Below are 25,076 nucleotides of genomic sequence, written 5' to 3' on the forward strand. Positions count from 1 at the left end.
GAGGAGAAGCCTAGAATCTACAGAGCACAGGCTCACCCCAGAGCTGAGGTCCTCAGAGGATGGTCAAGGTAACACCTGGCCCTTGTAGGGAAAGCATTTAGTGAGCCCTCTGCCAGATCTACCAAGTCGGAAACTCTGGGGGTGTGATCCAGCAGCCGCGTTTCAGCTGGCCCTTCCGGGGACTCTGGTGCGCCAGCCTGGAGGCATTAAGGTCCCCAGCAGGGGAGTGGTGAATATACGGGTAATGCTTTAAAATCTACAAGGAGGGTGAGCAGTGTACGGAACAGGACGGACAGAGACCAGCTGACGTGGGCCTGGACTAGGGCAGGGACGTGAGACTGGAGGCGCTAAGCACGAATGAATGGGACTGGTAGGTAACTGGATGCAGGAAAACAGGAAGGGAGAGTCGGAGGCCTGAGACAACAGCAGTTCCGATTTATCCAAAATAGGAAACTAGGGATTGGGGGTAGGTTTGAAAAAAGAGATGAAGTTTAGCTCTGGATATATGGAGACCCTATCTCTTCAAGACAACAGGTCAACTCCCCAGTTCCAACTTTGAGAATCACTGCTCTGGAGTATCGTTTTATAACAAACTTTTGCCTAAGTAATTCTTTGGTTACGCTACCGTTTTGGTGGTATATGATCTTCAGGACTTTGAGAGGCATGCTGGTAAAACAGCCAAATCAAAGTTAAAGAAGCTAATCACATCCCAAATAAGGCCATCATCTTGGCAAAGGAACCCGAGGACAAGACATTTATTATTACTCTAATTAGCAAAGTAGCAAAAGTTTGACGATAAAGCAGTAAATGAATTCTATGCCAGAACTGTACAATTTAAGGTATAGGTGAAACACTGGGTGACAGGTCACATTGTCATTTAACTGTAAGGCGTACTCTGTAATTTCAGGAGAGGAGCTGAGTGAAATGAGGGTAGGGAAGACCGAGCAACAAGGTCTGTGTTTTGTTGCTCCATGATGATCACAGTATGCCCATAAGGCCTCATCATTTTTTTTTTTAATGGTTAAGATGGTAAACATTATGTGTATTTTATCACAATTAGAAGTAATATTTTTAAAAATTTTTAAATTAATTAATATATTTACTTTTGGCTGTGCTGGGTCTTCGTTTCTGTGTGAGGGCTTTCTCTAGTTGCGGCAAGTGGGGGCCACTCTTCATCAGGGTGCGTGGGCCTCTCACTATCGCGGCCTCTCTTGTTGCGGAGCACAGGCTCCAGACGCGCAGGCTCAGTAGTTGTGGCTCACGGGCCTAGTTGTTCCACGGCATGTGGGATCTTCCCAGACCAGGGCTTGAACCCATGTCCCCTGCATTGGCAGGCAGATTCTCAACCAATGCGCCACCAGGGAAGCCCGGGATTCATCATTTTTGATGTGCATACGAGTTACCGTTCATCTTGAACGAAAGTGCTACCCATAAACCCTGGGTGTTAGCAACCTTAGTTACACCTGCAAGGTGAGGGCTTACATGCTGAGTGCAACAGAAGCTCAAATGTCCATATGTGCTACAGAATTGAGCCATTTCAAAGGCAGGGCATTTAACTATCGGGTTATCCAAGTACATGCAGCTATTTCTAGGAACACCTACTTAAATGAAGAAATATTTTAAATCTGGCCTCTCTGGACTTCTGACATAACCTACAGATGGGGGGTGAAGGTGCGGGTTTCAGTTGTACTCAAAAAACAGGGAGAGCTATGCAGACAACCCCAGTGGAATGTGCAGGAAATTGGCCAATAAGATTGAGTCAGGGAGGATCAAGGGTTTTTTCTTTCCTCTTTAATGTGGTTTATACAGTTTTCCCAGTTTTAAAAAAAGAAAAGATTGTGAGTCAGTGGGTAGTGACCATCCTACCGTCAAATCGCGGTCACGAGGATATTTGGCAATGGCTATACAAGCAAAGGTTCCTCTAGAGGTCAGTCTCCCCACGTGGGCTGAGTTAGGAAATAAAAGTTCAAGTTCCCCTCAGGGGCAGTAAGGACAGGAAGACAGTGAACATCTGTGAATCGATGGTTCCCAGCACTAGAGCTCTTGCCAATATTTGAGAAAAAGGAACATCTGATGGTGAGACTCATTTTGCATCACTCCCATATTTAAATGCAAAAGCAGGGACTTCCCTGGTGGCACAGTGGTTAAGAATCTGCCTGCCAATGCAGGGGACAAGGGTTCGAGCCCTGGTCCGGGAAGATCCCACATGCCGAGGAACTAACTGAGCCTGTGCTTTAGAACCCATGAGCCACAACTACTGAAGCCTGTGCGCCTAGAGCCCGTGCTCCACAACAAGAGAAGCCACCGCAATGAGAAGCCCACGCACCGCAATGAAGAGTAGCCCCTGCTCGCCGCAACTAGAGAAAGCCCGCGCGCAGCAATGAAGACCCAATGTAGCCAAAAATAAATATAACTGAATGAATGAATGAATGAATAAATGCAAAAGCAAATTATTACATCCTTGAGGATTTCTCAGGGATAGAAAGGCCTGAGCTTTACAAATTGTGGTCCCACTTATCTCCATCTAGAAAATGGCCCCAACAGTCAACCACCTATTATGTTACTACCATTTATTTCCTCTAAGGAGATGGATTGGGGGAGGGCAGGAAGTAGGAGGGAGGGAGGGAAGGAGGGAGGAGGGGAAGGAAGGGACAGCAGACAGGGAGTGGGGAGAACCCAGTAACATCTAAAGAGGCTGCTGAAGACTGGGCTGGATTTTATCTAATCCACCTCTAGGGAGAAAAGCAGCAGGTGGAAACCACAGTTCTCGGGGGTAAAAATGACTTTTTTTTGCTCTTTCCAATATCGTCCATGTAAAATACACTCCTCCCAGCATGTAGATTTCACATGCATCTTACCTGTTCAGGCCACCATCACCTGCAGCCTTTTATAAACAGGCACACAGAGACTTTTCCATCCGGGGACCTAAAGGCTCTCTGGCCATCAGTTCTATCCAGCAACACGAGATCTTTGACAGAGCAAACTAGGGCCTTTATTCAAGACCAGCCAATAGGTGATGTTCCCAACCAGATGTTTTAGGATAATGAACAGGGTATTTTAAAAATACCTAGACTCCTCCATTATGTTGACATAAATGTAACCATGCAACCATGAACCCTCAGGTTTACTACTTGTGCTCACCATTTAACCAGCCAACTTCCTGAGATCCTTTACACACAGTGAGTGAAGAAGGGGCAGAAGCATCCGTTACAACCGGTGCTGGGTGTTCTCATCTGAGTGCGGGAGGTTTGGAAGGAAGTATTCACTTCGAAGATGAGAAAATGGACAAACAGACAGTGGGGAGACCTTCCCGTCTCAGTCCTACGTCTAAAATGAGGCAGAGCGAGCTTCAGACCAGCCTGTAGGACATCCGGGTTCAAACTCGCCCACACACGGTTCATCTCCACCTTGCAGGAGACAAGCCCAGATCCTGGTGGCCACCTGGGGGGGGTCTGGTTCTCTATCACTCTCCTCTAATCCTCAGGAGGCTTTCCTGTCCCCCCACCTCAGCTTCCTCTCCAGTTTTCAGCTTCCTGAGCGCCCCCTGTACCGACGGGAGGACCTGCCTAAGGGGTGGGGGAGGTCGACTCAGTACTTAGCAAACCAGTTCTGTGCCGCCAAACACAGGTCAATCTCGTCACCAGAGAAAACTAGCCAACTGCACGAGGGAAAAAGCTCCCTCCCACCTCCGTGGAAGGGGAGAGAGTTCAGAGGCACAAAATCCAAATTCCCACAAACACACACTGGTCCAGCAAAACAAGCCTGCCTGTAGCGTCTCTGCGTGCTGGCCACTGAGAACGTGCGAGGCACTAGCTCACAGGCGGAAGGAAACGCGTCTGTTCCTTACCCTTGCTCGGCCCTTTAGAGGCTGCTGTGAAGGCGGGGTTTTTGCCCAGAGGCTCAGAAGGCCTACGTCTGCCATGTTTCATTCGACAGGAGTGGACCTTGCTTGGGGCGAGGCTAATTAATTAATTTACTTATTTAGTTATTTATTGGGCCGCGTTGGGTCTTCGTTGCCGCACGCGGGCTTTCTCTAGTTGCAGCGAGCGGGGGCTACTCTTCGTTGTGGTGCGTGGCCTTCTCATTGCGGTGGCTTCTCTTGTGGCAGAGCATGGGCTCTAGGCACGTGGGCTTCAGTAGTTGCAGCACATGGGCTCAGTAGTTGTGGCTCGTGGGCTCTAGAGCCCAGGCTCAGTAGCTGTCGCGCACGGGCTTAGCTGCTCCGCAGCATGTGGCATCTTCCCGGACCAGGGCTTGAACCCGTGTCCCCTCCATCCCACCCTCTGTGCCCCAACTGCTAGGACAACTGGCTGAAAATGCCCTCTGAAGTTGTGATGTTTCTGGAAAACATGTGTGAAAATTCTCTGAATTTCACAGCAGCAAGGTCGCCAGTGGTGGGGCTAGAAGGGCACATCTCTGCCCACCTCTTTACCTGACCACATGCATAATCATATCACAGGGGAGAACAGGCCGTGGGGAACAGTGACAGAAGCTTGCAATTACAAATGGTAAGTAAGTGAGCGTTAATGCCTAATCACAGATCTACACAAGGATCCCAGACAGATATGAAGCCAGAGCCTCATACCAAGGATTCTTCCAAAGTCTCACACGCTCTCCTAGTCGACTGTTCCCAGGCTTCCCAGAGATGAGAATGAGGTTCACGTTTACGTTCATATTTACACATGACTGCAGGAACAAGGCTGCCCCCTCCTTTCCTCCTAGTGTGGACCTGGCTCAGACCAAGGCCTGAGGAGGCTAACGCCCCTCGCAGATGCCCTGCCAGTCTTCCGCACGCCCACAGGGCTGTGTCAGAGGAGTGAGTGATCCCGCCATCTGGCCGCACCTGCCCTTCCTGGACAGCCTTCCTCTTGCTCTGCCCTTGCAGCTTCCCCTCGGGCTCGTCCCGACGCTGCTGCCCCTCATCCTGCCCAATTCAACAGCTGCTTAAGCCCCTCCACTCAGGTCCAGAAGGGCATCGCCATCCTCGCTGTGCTTTTCCAGCTTTGCTGAGGTGTAATTGACAACACTGTAACATATCTACAGAGGACAATGTGACGTGATACACACACGCGTCGTGAAAGGATCCCCCCATCGAGTGAATTAACACATCCGTCACCTCACATATTTACCCTTTTAAATCTTTTTTGGACACTTAAGTTCTACTCTCTCAGCAAATTTCAATTATACGATACAACATTATCAACTACAGTCACCATGTCAGACATCAGACCCTCAGACCTTATTCCTCTGACAGCTGAAAGTCTGGACCCTTTACCAACCTCTCCCTGTTTCCTCCACCCACCCAGCCCCTGGCAACCACCATTCTACTCACTGTTTCTAGGAGTTCAACTCTTTTTTTGGGGGGGCACCATCATCACCCCTTTGTCTCCACAAGTCCAGGGTAAGAACTTCATAAAAGCTTTCAAACAACGACCTGCTCTCTTCTCGTGTGGAAACTGCTTTGCCAGTTTGCAAGGAGGTCTTTACACCCACACCCTGTGTTGAGCGTGACTCTGCCAGCCACGGGGGAAATCCTACTCAGTGACAGACTCCATAGGCACCTGCACACATGGACTAAGAATGCCAGTCCGTGTCACAGTGGGCACGTGAGCTGGGAGGCCAGAGGTTTGTCCAGATGAGCAATGGCATCAAGAAGGCCTCCCTGGAGAAGGGGACTTTTGAATTCGAAAGCCTTGCTATTTACTGAGCACGTCTTCCACAGGCTGGATGTGCTACCTTTATTTGCTTCTTTCAAGTTCTTCCTGATAAAGAACCGTGGTTCTAGTTTTATGGCATGAAGACAAGTCACTCATGTGACTCTTAGTTTGAGGATGGCCCTTGTCCTCTGCCAGGGCTGGAAGGAGTCCTTGGTGGTCCTTCCTGCTGGACTGTACACTCCACAAGGGCAGCAGCCTCTTCCTGCCTGATCTGGGCACACCATGTATTTGCTGAATGAATGCCCATCTCACACCTACTCTGTGACTCAGGGAGGATCGAATCCAGAGTGTCACAGCCTCTATATTTGACTTTCAGCAGCACGGGATTAAAATGCTAAGGCAAGTTCCTCACCATATATATATCCCAACATATGAATGTTTAAATCTCAACCTTTCATGCAAAAGGGTCACCCAGCCAGCATGTGACCTGGATGTCATGAGGTTATCTGGGGTGGAAGTAAGTCATCCATCACGGAGACAGGATGAGTTATACCCAGAGAACTGGTTCTACATATTGAAAGGTATGAACCCACACTAAGCCAAGCCCTGGTAACAAGTCTAAACAGTGACTGTTAAAGACTGACTGGTCGAGTTACCAGAGGTACATTTTCAACTAAGTTGTGACAGTCTTCAAATGAAGCCTTTAAAATGCTAAGGGGCTTCCCTGGTGGCGCAGTGGTTGGGAGTCCACCTGCCGATGCAGGGGACACGGGTTCGTGCCCCGGGCCGGGAAGATTCCACATGCCACGGCGCGGCTGGGCCCATGAGCCATGGCCGCTGAGCCTGCGCGTCCGGAGACTGTGCTCTGCAACGGGAGAGGCCACAACAGTGAGAGGTCCGCGTACTGCAAAAAAAAAAAACAAAGAAAAACCAAAAAAACCAAAACGCTAAGGACTGGAAGGTATAAAAACGTTTTTACTCGCTACAATGTATTCCCTTCTCTAATTTTTAAGAACAAAACAGTTAACTTGAGTTTTCGTTTCAGTGCATTATAATCTCGTGGTAGGTCTCAAAAATCTTTCCAACGTAATTTGAGAAGATAGCCATCTCAATGCGTGTAAGACATCTTTCATCAATTGGAGGAATTCACATACTCTTCCTGCCACCTCCTTCCCGCAATGGCAATGGTTCTCGTCTATACTTTGTAATGGTTTGTTGCCTAAACCCCTTAAACCCAGGCCCACGACCCCATGAGCACCGAGTTCTGCTCTAACCCCACCTATGCCCGACCCGGTCCAGGGAAGGCAGAAGCTCACCACAACTCGCGCGGGCTGCTGTCCAGGTTCTGACAGCACTCTGCCCCTCCCCCGGCCCCCACCTCCACCTCATTCTTGACAGTTTCTGATCCTATCGATACATCCAACCTGTGTGGGGGACCCCAGACTCTGTTTCTTACCCTACCTGTACCTTCTCCTCCTTCCATTACTACCTTTGGACTCATTTGCCTGTAACTCCGTTTTCAGAAGAGTCTGCCCCTGGGTTTAGAAACTCTAGCCACTGACTCATCAAATTTACCTACCTACACGGATCCAAAGTTTCCTTATTATCCTGCTTTATCCTTTTCCCCCGACCAGAGTCCTAGTTATAGTACATAACTTTCAACTACCGTAATGAGGCAGCATAACAGAGTTCCAGAACTTCCACTAACTGTATGGTATAATTTCACCTCTATGGGCTCAGTTATTTTCTCGTGTATAAAATGTGAGGGTTCAAAGAGAAGACCTTCATGGAAGAAGAAACTAACATTTACTGAACACTTCTCTTGGGCCGAGTGGATGCTGCTTGCATCTGTGCAGTCTCTGAACACGGCGGGAGGGAAGGTCCCATCACTTCCGTTCTCCAGATGAGGAATCTGAAGGTCAGGCTGGGTGAGCTGCCCAAGGCCGCCTGGTCCAAGCAGAGCGGTCAGGTCCAGCCTCGGCCACAGCTGCCCCTGTCCCTCTGGTCTCTTCCGGCTCCAAAATGCTCTCCTACGCCCCGTAACTGCAACTACCACGGCCTGGGCCCTGACCAATCCCAAAGGGTTTCTGGTCACTCCAGCAAAGATCACCTTCACAAGTGGGACATGAGATCTCAATTCCAGAGAACAGGTTGAGACCAGCTAAAACTGGAAAACTTGCACATCACTTGTGAATGTGATTTGAAAAACAAAAACCAAAAAAACCCAGATATACACACAAAAACTTGCTTTCATCCCCTGCTCAAAGTTACGGAGCTACAGTAGAGAAACGCTGTGGAAGACAGAATTCTTCCCGGACACGTACTGTTGCAGGTTGGGAGCTGTACCTGCAGACAGAGGGCAACGGCTCTCTAAATAGGGTCTTGATCAAACCAGGCTCAAACATTTATGAGAGACTTTTGGGATTCCGTTGCCAACTCCAGTTTCGCTGCCCTATGCTACAGCGTGTGTCTGTATCACCTTTCCTGCACAGGTCTACAGCACGGGTGCTAACATCCACTTTATTACCCTGATTTGTAAAAGGAAATTTTAGAAGCTTTAACTTATCCAGAACCTCTGTGCTGCTGCTTTATTTATTTATTTTCTTCCTTTTTTTTGGCCACACTGTGCGTCATGCAGGATCTTAGTGCCGTGACCTGGGATGGAACCCACGCTCCCTGCAGTGGAATCGTGGAGTCCTAACCACTGGACCGCCAGGGAAGTCCCCACTGTGCTGCTGCTTTAAAAGAAAAGTGTGACTGGGAAGCAGCCCGTGTGGGTAGTGATGAGATGCAGCCAAACCCAAAGGGCAGATTCCTCTCATTCTCACAGCCATGAAGAGTTTACGGGAAGAGGAGGGTGAAAAAAACTGCCTATGCAAAATGGGAGGGGCGTGTGAAGGTGGGGATGGGCAAATGGTGCTTACTTGGCTTCAAAGTGGGAACAAAGCAACAATGCTTTATTCCGCCGATCAGCCCCTTCAACAGTGCCAGCCAGACAGGCTCCTGATTAACACTTAATGAATTAAGTTACTGTTTCTGCCATGCAAGTCCATATGACGATGCTAGCTAGACAAAAGTATCTATGTTACTAAGTATCATAATCCCAAATTCAATATTTTAAGTTCTTTTTTAGATATGCAAAGCAAATTTTGTATCTCTTCCTAAGACCTACAAATTCTGAAAATCAGAGCTAAATCTATTCCTATAAGCAAGGAGAAAAATCAGGAAGCCATACCCCAGGTAATGGAATTAGAGATTTTAATTTTCTTTCTGCTTATCTGCAGTTTTAAATTGTTCTACAGAGAACATGTATGATTATTTTAATAAGGCTCAATAACTTTATGCTAAACTGGAACTTAAAAACCACATTGTAAGTGCCTCTCCAATTTCTCATACGATAAGAATTTGGCTTTTTAAATTTTCACAGTTACTGCTTAATTAAAAATATCTTAAATCTATACTGGCCAAGTACTCTTTTCAGAGTGATGGCAATGCTACGGTGAGACACCAGGTCCTCTGCCAGAAGAGAAGGGATGCCAAAAACTTCACACATATTAGAAAAAATTAACTTCTATTTACGTTTGGTATATGACTAGCTGTTGTGAAATACTAAATTTACCTTCTAACTAGAAATAAAATACAAAGCCAGCTTTCCTCAGCAGTAGTTCATTCTATTTTTACATTTTGGCATGAATTACACTGACATATCATTTTATATATTTTAAGAGTTTCACATTAATGAATCCAAGAAATTGTCTGAAATGAAACAAAGAACTGAAACCCTATAAATAACAAAAAGGTATTAATTAGGCCAGGGCTTCATTTGGAAGGACACACTCTCCTGCTCGTGACCATCAGTCCAGGTCAGAGGAGGGCAGGGAGGGCGTGGGGGGCGACCATTCACTGCTACATCTAAAAGTACATGAGGTGATTCTCTGTTTCCCACTGCTTTTCTTTTGCGAGTCATAAATCCTGAAAATGAATTCTGACCTGGGTAGGGGAAAGCAGGAAACTACAGAGAGCAGGTGAAGAGTCAAAGCACCAGGGCTTCCCTGGTGGCACAGTGGTTGGGAGTCTGCCTGCCGATGCAGGGGACACGGGTTCGTGCCCCGGTCTGGGAGGATCCCACATGCCGCGGAGCGGCTGGGCCCGTGAACCATGGCCGCTGAGCCTGCTCGTCCGGAGCCTGTGCTCCGCAACGGGAGAGGCCACAACAGTGAGAGGCCCGCGTACCGCAAAAAAAAAAAATTTAAAAAAAAAGAGTCAAAGCACCAGTGAACACCTGGCTGCTTCATCTTTTCTATTAACCTTAAAAAGAGATTCTCGAGGGAAGGAAGGTAGAGCAGGAGCGCTGAGACCCTCCCTTTGGACTTCCCGATCACCTCCCCCCGCAGTAAGCCCGAATTACGGAACATCACTCTCTGCTTGGTTCTTAGAGCGATGAGAGCCTGACCTTTTGTTTGGCCAAGTTAAACACAACCATGGCACCCAACTCTACCTTACATATCTCTTTTTTTTTTCCTGATTTTTTTTTTTTACATCTTTATTGGAGTATAATTGCTTTACAATGGTGTGTTAGTTTCTGCTTTATAACAAAGTGAATCAGTTATACATATACATATGTTCCCATACCTCCTCCCTCTTGCGTCTCCCTCCCTCCCACCCTCCCTATCCCACCTTACACACCTCTTGAATGTCCTTGATTCTTCACACCCATCCTAAATTCTGTGGCCACATTAACCCTGCAGGCTCCCAGTCCGGCCTCATCCTATTAGAACTCTCCAAGTCCCAACTCCCTCACGTGAGAGGCACCGGAATCACAACTAACTGCTGAACAATCGTCAACAGGAAGACACCGGAACTCACCAAAAAAGACACCCCACATCCAAAGACAAACGAGAAGCCCCAGTGAGACGGTAGAGGGGCACAATCACAATAAAATCAAATCCCATAACCGCTGGGTGGGTGACTCACAAACTGGAGAACACTTATACCACTGAAGTCCACCCACTGGAGTGAAGGCTCTGAGCCCCACGTCAGGCTTCCCCACCTGGGGGTCCGGCAACAGGAGGAGGAATTCCCAGAGAATCAGACTTTGAAGGCTAGTGGGATTTGATTGCAGGACTTTGAAAGGACTGGGGGAAACAGAGACTCCGCTCTTGAAGGGCACACACAAAGTAGTGTGCGCACTGGGACCCAGGGTAAGAAGCAGTGACCCCAGGGGAGACTGAGACAGACCTACCTGCTAGTGTTGGAGGGTCTCCTGCAGAGGCGGGAGGTGGGTGGGGGTGGGGGTGGTGGTGGTGGTGGTGGTGGTGGTGGTGGCTGTGGCTCACCTCAGGGACAAGGACACTGCAGGCTCCAGTGCTGGGTTGCCTCAGGCCAAACACCTAACAGGGAGGGATCTCAGCCACACCCATCACTAGACAAGCAGATTAAAGTTTTACTGAGCTCTGTCCACCAGAGCAGCACCCACCTCTACCCACCACCAGTCCCACCAACCATGAAGCTTGCACAAGCCTCTTAGATAGCCTCATCCACCAGAGGGCAGACAGCAGAAGCAAGAAGAACTACAATCGGGCAGCCTGTGGAACAAAAACCACATTCATAGAAAGATAGACAAAATGAAAAGGCAGAGGACTATGTACCAGATGAAGGAACAAGATAAAACCCCAGAAAACCAACTAAATGAAGTGGAGAGAGGCAAACTTCCAGAAAAAGAATTCAGAATAATGATAGTGAGATGATCCAGGACCTCAGAAAAAGAATGGAGGCAAAGATCCAGAAGATGCAAGAAATGTTTCACAAAGATGTAGAAGAATTAAAGAACAAACAAACAGAGGCGAACGATACAATAACTGAAATGAGAAGTACACTAGAAGGAATCAATAGCAGAATAACTGAGGCAGAAGAACGGATAAGTGACCTGGAAGACAGAATGGTGGAATTCACTGCTGAGGAACAGAATAAAGAAAAAAGAATGAAAAGAAATGAAGACAGCCTAAGAGACCTCTGGACATTAAACGCAACAACATTCGCATTATAGGGGTCCCAGAAGGAGAAGAAAAAGAGAAAGAACCTGAGAAAATATTTGCAGAGATTACGGTCAAAAAATTCCCTAACATGGGAAAGGAAATAGCCACCCAAGTCCAGGAAGCGCAGAGGGTCCCAGGCAGGATAAAACCAAGGAGAAACATGCCGAGACACATAGTAATCAAACTGACAAAAATTAAAGACAAAAAAAATTATTAAAAGCAACAAGGGAAAAATGACAAATAACATACAAGGGAACTCCCATAAGGTCAACAGCTGCTTTCTCAGCAGAAACTCCACAAGCCAGAAGGGAGTGGCATGATATATTTAAAGTGATGAAAGGGAAGAACCTATAACCAAGATTACCCAGCAAGGGTCTCATTCAGATTTGACGGAGAAATCAAAAGCTTTCCAGACAAGCAAAAGCTAAGAGAATTCAGCACCACCAAACCAGCTCTACAACAAATGCTAAAGGAACTTCTCTAAGTGGGAAACACAAGAGAAGAAAAGGACCTGCAAAAACAAACCCAGAACAATTCAGAAAATGGTAATTCAGAACACACATATCGATAATTACCTTAAATGTCAATGGATTAAATGCTCCAACCAAAAGACACAGGCTCGTTGAATGGACACAAAAACAAGACCTGTATATATGCTGTCTACAGAGATGCTCTTCAGACCTAGGGACACATACAGACTGAAAGTGAGGGGATGCAAAGAGATATTCCATGCAAATGGAAATCAAAAGAAAGCTGAAGTAGCAATACTCATATCAGATAGAATAGACTCTAAAGGATGTTACAAGAGACAAGGAAGGACACTACATAATGATTAAGGGATCAATCCAAGAAGAAGATATAATAACAATTATAAATATATATGCACCCAACATAGGAGCACCTCAATACATAAGGCAAATGCTAACAGCTATAAAAGAGGAAATTGACAGTAACACAACAACAGTGGGGGATTTTAAAACCTCACTTACACCAATGGACAGATCACCCATACAGAAAATTAATAAGGAAACAAAAGCTTTAAATGACACTACAGACCAGATAGATTTAATTGATATTTATGCAACATTCCATCTGAAAACAGCAGATTACACTTTCTTCCCAAGTGTACACAGAACACTCTCCAGGATAGATCACATCTTGGGTCACAAGTCAAGCCTCGGTAAATTTAAGAAAACTGAAATCATATCAAGCATTTTTTCCGACCGCAACACTGAGATTAGAAGTAAATTACAGGGAGAAAAACGTAAAAAGCACGAACACATGGAGGCTAAACAATACATTACTAAATAACCAAGAGATCACTGAAGAAATCAAAGAGGAAATCAAAAACTACCTAGAGACAATGAAAACACGACCATCCAAAACCTATGGGATGCAGCAAAAGCAGTTCTAAGAGGGAAGTTTATAGCAATACAATCCTACCTCAAGAAACAAAAAAAACCTCAAATAAACAATCTAACCTTACACCTAAAGGAACCAGAGAAAGAAGAACAAACAAAACCCAAAGTTAGTAGATGGAAAGAAATCATAAAGATCAGAGCAGAAATAAATGAAATAGAAACAAAGAAAACAATAGCAAAGATCAATAAAACTAAAAGTTGGTTCTTTGAGAAGATAAACAAAATTGATAAACCATTAGCCAAACTCATCAAGAAAAAGAGGGAGAGGACTCAAATTAATAAAATTGGAAATGAAAAAGGAGAAGTTGCAACAGACACTGCAGATATTACAAAGCATCCTGCTACAAGCAACTCTATGCCAATAAAATGGACAACCTGGAAGAAATGGACAAATTCTTAGAAAAGCACAGCCTTCCGAGACTGAACCAGGAAGAAATAGAAAATAAAAACAGACCAATCACAAGTAATGAAATTGAAACTGTGATTAAAAATTGTCCAACAAACAAAAGCCCAGGACCAGATGGCCTCACAGGTGAATTCTATCAAACATTTAAAGAAGAGTTAACACCTATCCTTCTCAAACTCTTCCAAAAAATTGCAGAGGAAGGAACACTCCCAAACTCATTCTATGAGGCCACCATCACCCTGACACCAAAATCAGAGAAAGATACTACAAAAAAAGAAAATTACAGACCAATATCACTAATGAATATAGATGCAAAAACCTACAACAAAATACAAGCAAACAGAATCCAACAACATGTTAAAAAGATCATACACCATGATCAAGTGAGATTTATCCCAGGGATGCAAGGATTCTTCAATATACACAAATCAATCAATGTGATATTAACAAATTGAAGAATTAAAACCATATGATCATCTCAATAGATGCAGAAAAGGCTTTTGACAAAACTCAACACCCATTTATGATAAAAAGTCTCCAGAAAGTGGGCATAGAGGGAACCTACCTCAACATAATAAAGGCCATAGATGACAAACCCACAGCAAACATCATTCTCAATGGTGAAAACCTGAAAGCATTTCCTCTGAGATCAGGAACAAGACAAGGATGTCCACTCTCACAACTATTATTCAATATAGTTTTGTAAGTCCTAGCCACAGCAATCAGAGAAGAAAAAGAAATAAAAGGTATACAAATTGGAAAAGAAGAAGTAAAACTGTCACTGCTTGCAGATGACATGATACTATACATAGAGAATCCTAAAGATGCCACCAGAAAACTACTAGAGCTAATCAATGAATTTGGTAAAGTTGCAGGATACAAAATTAATGCACAGAAACTTCTTGCATTCCTATACACTAACAACAAAAGATCAGAAAGAGAAATTAAGGAAACAATCCCATTCACCACTGCAACAAAAAGAATAAAATACCTAGGAATAAATCTAAGGTTTACCTAAGGAGGTAAAAGTCCTGTACTCAGAAAACTATAAGACACTGATGAAAGAAATTAAAGATGACTCAAACAGATGGAGAGATATACCATGTTCTTAGACTGGAAGAATCAATATTGTGAAAATGACTATACAAAGCATTTGCAATGCTTTGCAAATTTAGCAATGCTTTAGCAAATTTAGCAATGCTTTAGCAATTTAGCAATTTAGCAATGCTATGCAAATGCTTTGCATAAAGCAATCTACAGATTCAATGCAGTCCCTATCAAATTAACAATGGCACTTTTTACAGAACTAGAACAAAAAATCTTAAAACGTGTAAGGAGGCAAAAAGACCCTGAATAGCCAAAGCAATCTTGAGGGAAAAAAACAGAGCTAGAGGAATCAGACTCCCTGACTTCAGACTACACTACAAAGCTACAGTAATCAAGACAATATGGTAATGGCATAAAAACAGAAATACAGATCAATGGAGCAGGATAGAAAACCCAGAGATAAACCCAAGCACCTATGGTCAAACTAATCTACGACAAAGGAGCCAAGGATATACAATGAAGAAAAGACAGTCTCTTCAATAAGTGGTGCTGGGAAAACTGGACAGCTACATGTAAAAGAATGAAATTAGAACACTCCCTAACACCATACAGAAAAATAAATTCAAAATGGATTCAAGACCTAAATGTAAGACCGGACAGTATAAAACTCTTAGATGTAAACAGGAAGAACACTCTTTGACATAAATCACAGCAAGATCTTTTTTGATCCACCTCCTAGAGTAATGGAAGTAAAAACAAATATAAACAAATAGGACCTAATGAAATTTAAAAGCTTTTGCACAGCAAAGGAAACTATAAACAAGTCGAAAAGACAACCCTCAGAATGGGAGAAATATCTGCAAATAAATCAACGGACGACGGATTAATCTCCAAAATATACAAGCAGCTCATTCAGCTCAATATCAAAAAAACAAACAACCCAATCCAAAAATGGGCAGAACACCTAAATAGGCATTTCTCCAAAGAAGACATGCAGATGGCCAAGAGGCACATGAAAAGCTGCTCAACATCACTAATTATTAGAGAAATGCAAATCAAAACTACAATGAGGTATCACCTCATGCTGGTTAGAATGGGCATCATCAGAAAATCTACAAACAAATGCTGGAGAGGGTGTGGAGAAAAGGGAACCCTCTTGCACTGTTGGTGGGAATGTAAATTGATATAGCCACTGGAGGTTCCTTATAAAACTAAAAATAGAATTACCATATGACCCAGCAATCCCACTACTGGGCATATACCCAGAGGAAACCATAATTCAAAAAGACACATGCACCCTAATGTTCACTGCAGCACTATTTACAATAGCCAGGTCATGGAAGCAACCTAAATGCCCATCGACAGATGAATGGATAAAGAAGATGTGATACATATATACAATGGAATATTACTCAGCTATAAAAAGGAATGAAATTGGGTCACTTGTAGAGATGTGGATGGATCTAGAGACTGTCATATAGAGTGAAGTAAGTCAGAAAGAGAAAAAGAAGTATCATATATTAATGCATATATGTGGAATCTAGAAAAATAGTACAGATGGACCTGTTTGCAAGGCAGAAACAGAGACACAGATGTAGAGAACAAACGTATGGATACCAAGGAGGGAAAGCGGCGGGGGTGGGGTGGTGGTGGTGGGATGAATTGGGAGACTGGGATTGACATGTATACACTAATATGTATAAAATAGATAACTAATAAGCTGCTGTATAAAAAAATAAAATAAAATTCAAGCATTAAAAAAAAGCTTAAAAAAACAAAAAACAGATGTACCATACTAATGTTAGATGTTAATAATAGCAGAAATAGATGTGGGATTTAGGAAATTCTGTAATTTTTCTGTAAATCTAAAACTGTTCTAAAATCTCAACTAAAAAAAAATTTGATATAAAGAAGCAATTAATGAGTATGCAGCCAAAACAAAAAAAGAAACAAATACCTGAGTCCTTTTTAACCCCTGTGCAATGTGTTCCAGGTATCAGACAACCACAGGTGAAATCCTTCTTTCTCTAACAATTGACTACCGTCTTCTCCGCTGAGGGCAGGGACCCTGTGCCTGTCCTTTCCCCTCTCAGGATCCTCCGGGCACAGCTCAGAGCCCAGCGCAGGGCAGAAGCCCCATGAGATTACGGGACGAGCCTCTGCTCCGTGTGATGTGGCCAGACACCCAAGCAGCATCACTGCCTGTGTCCCTCTGCCCTATTTTTTTGCCCTCCTCTTCTCATCACTGCTGAAATTCTGTTTGGGGAGCACATTCAATTTACAAAGTGCCCCACCAATATCTGCTTGTGATTAGGATCTTGCCCGACGCCGCCTTCGATGGGGCTTGGAACCTGTGGAGAGAGAGGCAGAGGCCCGGGGGCGGCCAGGCTCCACTTACCGCCACCTGCACCGACTGCATGGCCAGGTCGCACGGTGGCTTCAGGGCCCGCGGCCGTGTGGCATACCAGAAGGTGGTGAGCGCCGCGAACGCACCGAAGCCCATGAGCGTGTTGGTTGGAAGGGTGCGCACGTACTGCCGGAAGTCAACCATCTCTGGCATCCGAAAGAACTGGGACAGCTCGTGGGCTTGCATCGTCCTGGGTTGGTAGCACCCTACACCGATATCTGCCAGAGAGAAAAACGTCACGTTCATTCCAGGGTGGCGCGATGCTGCTCCAGACTCCCCGGGGCCGATCATCAGCTCGACGCTGGCTGACCAATCGGGGGCATTAAAGCCACAGGCTGATGGTCCAGGTCTTTTCCTGGCTGTCAAATCTCATTTTTCTAAAAACATTTTAGGAATTCGTTTTACTTCTATCACCTTGTGTAAAGTTTTCGTTGACCATATTAAAAAGATTTAGTCACTCAGAATTCCTGCCATATAATGTTCCAAGGGGCATAAGTTACTATTTTCTTGCCTTATATTCTCTCTCTTGTTCTCTTCCACCTAATCAAACACACTCAACTCTCATTATCACAGCTGATGGGGAGAACAGAGAGCAGAAAGTAGCCCGAACCACCCGAAGGCCATCAGTTTCCATTTCTTCTGACAAAGCTCAGCACAAGCTCCCCAGCTGGTGAAAGAGACCAAGCCGGGTTTTGAGTGGGCCCCTCACCTTCCCCACAAAAGCAGCCGTATAAGCGCAGGGGAAACTGGCGTTGGCTATGCTAACAAAACAGTGTCACTTATATTCCTCAAGCTATTATAGCTAAAATAAATAATAAAAGGGTGTGCATAAATATCTAGAGATATTTATCTAGCAAATATCTAGAGAGATTATAGCATAGTATTTGAGAGAAAGTACAAAATAGTATTTAAGATCCTAGATTCTACAGCCAAATCCCACCCCCCCAGCTCATCCGCTGTATGACTGGGGACAAATCACTTGCCCTTTCTGTGCCTCAACCATAAAAACAGCACCTATCTCATAGGGCTTTTATAAGGACTAAATGGTTCACATAAAGAGCTTAGAATGGTGTGAGGCACCACTATGTGTTCAATCCACGTTGGGCATTATTATTATTTCCTCTATCGACATTCTGTGATTAGTCCTGCATGGAGAACAGTAAGGGACAGAGGTAACAAAAGATGACACAACTACGAGGAGTTTACATACAAAATTAAGAAGCCAAAACACACAGAAGAAAATCAGATGAACAGCCCCATATATATATTAAAGCCTCAAATTGAATATTATAAACAATTTATATATATATATCAATGTAAAAATTAATGTGCAGTACAGAGAACAAATAAGAATAATTCTAATTAGAAAATTATTGATGAATAACTGCTCTAAAGTATGTTTGGCAGTACAGGGAAGGAAATCCTAGGAAACGATCTGAAAGACTTTTCTCAGAAACTGCCTGGCAATGCGACGTGTTAACCTTTATCATTAATTCAGACGGTATTTTTGAGCTCCTTATTTTATGTTTTTTAAACAGCTAGGTCCCAAGACTGAAAATCGTGTTTTTTTTTCCAAATATAGAAATCCTCTTCAAATTTAAATCTTCATCACCGTATATATCTTTTTACAGAGCTGCAGAATATCAGAGGCTTTCACTGGCCGTCAGTTCTCTAGGAGGCAATGTAATGCAATCTTGTGCTACAACAGCCCTGTGTAGGCATACATACACACACACAGACACACAGACAATTTTGAGCTTTAACATGACAATGGAGAAGGAGCAGGTAAGTGCATTTCTGCAGGTCATAACTGTGCAGAGAAAGCACCAGCACTTATAAAACCACTGACCATCTGTGCCACCAACAGCTGGCTGCTGGGTGACACACCACTGCAGAAACAGACTAGGCCGCGGGGTAGGGGCGGAGTAGGGGGTGGACGTGCTCACCCGGTGCTTGGCCAGCCTGCCAAGGTCTCTCAGGGCATCCGTCACATGCGCAGTCCTGTGCTGCTGCCCACTGGGCTAAAGGTAACTAGCAGACAAAATCCGTACTTGACTTCCCAAGAGAACAGACAGTAGAGGATAGGCCAATGAGAAGCTGGGCGCAGTCACCCCACTGGGCAGGGACAGGACCAGTGAGTGTCAATGCCGGTGCCAGTTCCGAAGACAGACACTGTTTTCTTTCTGCTCAGCATCCCAAGAAGGAGAGACAATGGGCATATTTTTTTTAAAACCACTGAAATGAACGATCAGATGTTGGGTGGTCATGTCAAACGGACATAAGACAGATCAAGAAAGTAACTGATTATCGGTACACTGACAGCAGGTTTCTTCTAGATGAATTCATAACTCGAACTGAACTACCCCAGCCATTCAACAAATCTGGGCATCTTGTGTGGGCTAGGAGCTCGGAAGAAAGTGCCAGATGAGCTGGTCTGGGCTCTCAACGGGCTAACCAGCTAGTGGGGGAGATAAACAAGCAGTATCTGTCTGCAAGGTGGAGTAAGTGTTAGCACCGTTAAGATCCAGTGATCAGGGAAGACCTCTCTGAGGAGGGGATGTTTACACGGAGACCTCGAGGATAAGCAGACAAATCAAGTCCAGGTCTTACTGGCCCCGAGTGGTCAGATTTCACAAACAGTATTGCAACCCCACAGTTGCGCAGAAACCTTATGCATACAGTGTGCACACCTGCCTTTCCCTCCAATCATCTGGCTGTCTGCATCACCCCACAGCACTTCGAGTCTGGATGGGAGGTACCCGCCCTATTTATTACACACAAGCCTGCCCTTCCCTCCTCTCTCCCCAAAGTCCCTGAAGTCATTTCCATGAAACCTAGATCGTGCGAATTTACAGGAGTTGTTCAACAGACTCACATCCCTGTGTGAGAATATTAAATCATCCCCCCAGAAACAAACACAGTCATAAACAAGTGATTATTTTTTTATATTCTATTATATTCAGCATCAGCAATAGGCAAGCTACAAGTAGACGGCGTTGTACTAAGGAAGAAACGTCTACTTCTAGAAATAGGTCTAGGAAAGAAAACTTAAAACAAAACAGAACCCAGAAAATTGCTGATTCGGTAGCATTATACTAAGAAAGAAATGTCTATTTCTAGAAGTAAGTCTAGGAGAGAAAACTTAAAAAAAAGAAAAAACAAAACCCAGAAAATTGCTGATTCAGTAGCATTGTACTAAGAAAGAAATGTCTATTTCTAGAAATAAGTCTAGGAAAGGAAACTTAAAACAAAACAAAACCCAGAAAATGGCTGATTCGGTAGCATTGTACTAAGAAAGAAATGTCTACTTCTAGAAGTAAGTCTAGGAAAGAAAACTTAAAAAAAAAACAAAACAAAACCCAGAAAATTGCTGATTCGGTAGCATTATACTAAGAAAGAAATAAGTCTATTTCTAGAAATAAGTTTAGGAAAGAAAACTTAAAAAAAAACAAAACAAAACAGAAAAGTGCTGATTCAGTAGCACCCATGCAAGAACATTTTATTAGGTACTAATCCGTAACACTAAGGATTTCAATCCAGCTAAATTCTTATCTTTCATGGGTGATGATGACAAGCTATCGCAGTTTAATTCATGCCTTTTAGCTGGCAGCCAGGTAGCGAGCTGCCAGTCCACTTTGCTGAACAAATGGGCTAATGCTGTCCATGGGAGAACTACAGTCCACACAGGGAAGAACGCAGGCAATGCCTCACGCAGATCCACGTAAGGGAGAACTCTTCGATGTGAATGGGGAGCGTTATAAATCTTTTCCCTGCCATTTAACTGCTCTTAAGGAAACGGCACTTGGGCTATTTAGAAATGGAGGCAGACCTACATTCAAAGAAAATTAGCCACAATAAATAGCCTTTCAATGCTCCAGCTGAACACAAACACCACGTCTTAAGACAGTCCCAGCAGGTCTCTAAGAAGTATCAAGACTCACGTACTTGCCAACAAGCGGTTAAAACCCAGATTTTATGCTTGTTCCAACGGTGCTCTAGTTGGAATCTTTTTCCTAATTCTTAAATTTCCACATCACCATCTCAGGCAGTTTTTTATAGCCCAGGCATATAATCATGGTGCTGTTTGCTAAGAACATGATTCAGTCGGCTTTTAAGCCGGCTTAAGCGGCCAGTATTTGTTGCACACACAAGGCTACTGGCAGCCAGCTCCTCCTCCCCTATAGCTACTCTCACACCGACAGAAAGTGAGCTCGCTCAGTTGAGTCTTTTGAAATTCCTATAAAGCTGGAGTCTAAAACCACAGGATGACGGGGAGTGTACCAATGGTGGGGGAAACCTGGCACAAGCTCACTGCAAAGAACCAGAGCAGAGGACGCCTTTAAATAGACCTGGGTAGAAATAGATGTACGAGCAGGGGAATAGAAACTGGACTGCATGACTGTCAGAAAACAGAAATCCTGGCACCCATCTGCCCGAACTTTGGGAAGAGGAGCTAAATGATACAATTAGCATCAATGTGGTGTTTTGGAAAGGCTTTCACATCGTGTGTCTCACTTAAACATCAAAATATAAAATCTGATGAGGAAACAGAGGCTGGACACTTAACAAGGCTTCCGGAAGGTATCTCCCAAGACCGGGACACCAACCCAACTAAACTCATGCTTTTTCCTCTACAGGAACAATTCTTACCCTGTGCTGGGCCGCTGACTCGCTCCACTGAGAACATGCACGTGCTTGTTTGCACCTGGGGCTCCCAAGCCCCCCACAGCCCACACCCCAGGTTAGGAACCATGAGAGCAGGCGGCCTCTACAGGTCCTTCCAGCACTCACACGCCACAGTATTAGGAGAGCTCGCCATCTGAAATCCATCTCACTCTCCATGTCCTACAGAACCGCTAGCATTCACCCCTTTACCTTGGCCTGGGAGCATGTGGGTTCAAGGCCCACTGTACACAAAGGGTCACCTCTTACCATTCCGTTTGCACCAGGAAAAAAGTGGCTCAGAGCCAGAGGTGACTCACAAGGGCATCATTCTCTATGGACACACACACACACACACACACACACACGCACGCACAGCTCCTGCGATTCTGCAAACAGATACTTACATTAGCATTTTATTTTCTTCGTGTCATTTATAAATCCCCCAAATGGGTGAGCTGGATGTTTCTCTCCTTCTAAAGTTCCTCGAGCTTTCATCCAGCTAAATAATAGCGGTCTGATGGACTATTTCACCAGGAATGCAGCCCTCAAACAAACCCACACAAATAGTACCCTTGCCCCGGCAGCAGCAAATGAAGAAGTCCTGACGTCTCGCCTTCAAGTAGCAAAAAGCCAAGCTGGCGAGATGCTGCCATTCTTTATCCACCTCCTCCCCTGCACAACAGGCTATTTACAGAGGCCTGAAAGTGCCCTCTGTGTCCGGCACTAGCTGGGCACAGCTCAGCCTCGAGAGCAACAAGAGAGCAGCAGCCAGACCGTGTGCTGTTCTTTCAACGGGGCCTCTCCAGACCCGCTGGATTCTTGCTCCTTAACCCTGGCTGGCAAAGTACCTAAAGCTAGATTTGCTTGAACCATCCCCTCTGGAACCGAAAGAGCAGTCAGGCTCCCTGCAGAGAGTGGGAGCTACAGAAGCTCCACAGAGGTGCCCAGGTCTGCTGTTCCAACCCCATCCCACGGGGGAATTCCTGACGGCAGTCGCTGCCCCTGGACCATCTCCTCATCCTGAGCACAAGAAGGACAAGGACCACTTGGGTCACTCAGGGATCCCAGGCACAAGGAGCAAGTAGTTCCACAGGGAATTATCCCCATCCGCCGCCTTGGGGCTTTCCTCCCCAAGGAAGCATAGTAAACCTTAAAGCCGCCTAATTTTCATTAAAGTGATTCTGTGTGTGGATCCCCAGTTCCATTTCCAAGAAGATTTTAAAAGGACAAAGGGAGCGGAGATGCTTTGTTTTTAGAAAACTGTTCTATTGAAATAGTTGAGGCAAGCTGAGTAATTCTACACTCAAGCACTCCCTGCCCATCTCCTTAAAGCTGTCCCAGAGCGGGACACAAAGCTTTCACAGGCAAGTATAGGGCTAGACTGACTTTCTACCAGTAAGATTAGGGCCAGGCCTCACCCGTTCACGCTGGCCACCGGCCACCACTATCACATACATCCCAAAATAAAGAGATTCTAAATATAACGTGCCCAACTGGAACAGATCAACTTTTAGGGATCAGATGAAACTGGTCAAATGCCTGCTTATTACAGTCTCTGTATTCACCAAGCTATACATATATTTAAGTCACACAACAATATACATTACTTTAGAAATATTTACTGGTTTTCTATTCACATTTCATTAATATTTTATTCAAAGTCTTTGAACATGCTTCTTCCAACAGGGTCTTCAGAATCTCCAAAGCCACATTTTGAGGATTAACAGTTTTCTGTGGCCTATCTTCACATTTTTCTCTTCCATTTAAGCTGGTTAAGTGGAAGCATTTTTTGAACTCCCATCTGCAGCTACCACTGCAAAAATTCTCCCAGGTCACAGGACCACATCTGTATAATGTTAGGACAGTTAAAAAAAAAAAAATCTGTCCTATGGGTCCATATTCATATAACTAAACCACATACTTCACTGCTTTTTAAACTGATGTTTAAAAGGTTTTTATAATAATATCCAACGCTTGCCTTTGTAAAGTCCAACCCCCAGAAGTAATTACCCAGCCAGCATTCAATTTCTTTGCCTTAGACTTTTACAAGAACCCAAGATTTGGATTGGGAGGTGTGGCTTCAAGACAGGGTGCCCAGGCTTCCCTGGTGGCGCAGTGGTTGAGAATCCGCCTGCATTGACACGGGTTCGAGCCCTGGTCCGGGAAGATCCCACATGCCACGGAGCAACTATGCCCGTGCGCCACAACTACTGAGCCTGCGCTCTAGAGCCCAAAAGCCACAACTACTGAAGCCTGCGTGCCTAGAGCCCGTGCTCCACAACAAGAGAAGCCACCGCAATGAGAAGCCCACGCACCACAACGAACAGCAGCCCCCTCTCGCCGCAACTAGAGAAAGCCCGTGTGCAGCAACGAAGACCCAACGCAAACAAAAATAAATAAATAAAATAAATAAATGAAAAAAAAGACTGGGTGCCCCTCTACTGATGTTGTTCAAAATAAAGTGCGCGAGAGAGCACTCTGTAGCGTGAAAGGCTTGGTAAGACTTTAACGTGAGGACTGAAAGAGGGTTTGGGAAAACTTCACCTTCTATTGGACACGTACATGATTTAATATCCACTTGGAGGTACAAACTTCGAAAACTTGCAGACGCCATTCATGAGGCTTGGAAGTAAACTGCATAACAACAATACAGACAGAAAATAGAGAATAACAAGGTGCCAGTAGGTGCAAAAGAAACTGTGGACACCATCACACCGTCTCGGGGGAGCTGTGTGTGGACGCAGGAGGTGAGTGTGGCCTAAGAAAATGAGCGTAACTTCAGGCTCCGGGGATGAGAAGCAGCTCCCCACCTCAGCTCAAGGATTTGGAGCAAGTTAATCCGGAACGCATGACAGGGTAAGCTGCACGGGAGATGGGAAGGAAGATGTTTGGGGAAATCAGCGTGAGGTTACGATGTCTGTGAGGCCACTGTGAGTGAAGCACGTAGCACGTGTCAGGCCGGTGTGAAGCAGTCACCCATGAGAGCACGTGTAGTAACAGTCCTCACTGCACGGAGTTGTTACTGTCAATGCAAAGACCAGGAAACCGTGCGGGGAAGGTCAAGTCCCTCCCCAGCGCCACACAAGAACAGGACTAGAGGCTGGGTTGAGGGCAAGGCCACTGGACCTTAAGAGGCAAGTGCTGGCACCCAGGCACACGGTGATTCAAATCTACACAAAGGTGGGACACAATGCAGAGGATGACAAAAAGCGAGGACACATGGGGCTTTAAAAAGCTGGGATGTGACCCCCAATGTCCACCCACAGGTGAAGAGATAAACAGAATGCGGTGCATGCACACGATGGAATATTCTTCAGCCTTTACAAAAGACGGCAATTCTGATACACGCCATGACGTGGGTGAACCTTGAAAACGTCATGCCAAGTGAGAGAAGCCAGACACAAAAGGACGCATACCATACGATTCTGCTTATACCAG

The 25,076-nt window shown here is 45.0% G+C and overlaps 1 protein-coding gene across 8 annotated transcripts in view; it reads right to left on the bottom strand.

Moving 5' to 3' along the window:
* ACSL1 (acyl-CoA synthetase long chain family member 1) overlaps nt 1-25,076 on the bottom strand; it is a 72,154-nt gene that overhangs the window by 34,272 nt on the left and 12,806 nt on the right. For 5 of the 8 annotated variants that reach the window (XM_082680537.1, XM_082680539.1, XM_082680540.1 and 2 more), the window contains one exon: nt 16,965-17,191. In XM_082680537.1, the coding sequence (XP_082536663.1) occupies nt 16,965-17,159 (195 nt within the window). In that variant the 5' untranslated portion in view covers nt 17,160-17,191. Of the gene's footprint in view, nt 1-16,964; nt 17,192-20,918; nt 21,039-21,764; nt 21,783-22,042; nt 22,464-25,076 lie in introns of those variants that run through there. The other 3 variants (XM_082680538.1, XM_082680536.1, XM_082680541.1) reach the window with 3 other exon arrangements.

This window comes from Grampus griseus (assembly GCF_964374135.1).
Source record: "Grampus griseus genome assembly, chromosome: 21".
NCBI lineage: Eukaryota > Metazoa > Chordata > Mammalia > Artiodactyla > Delphinidae > Grampus > Grampus griseus.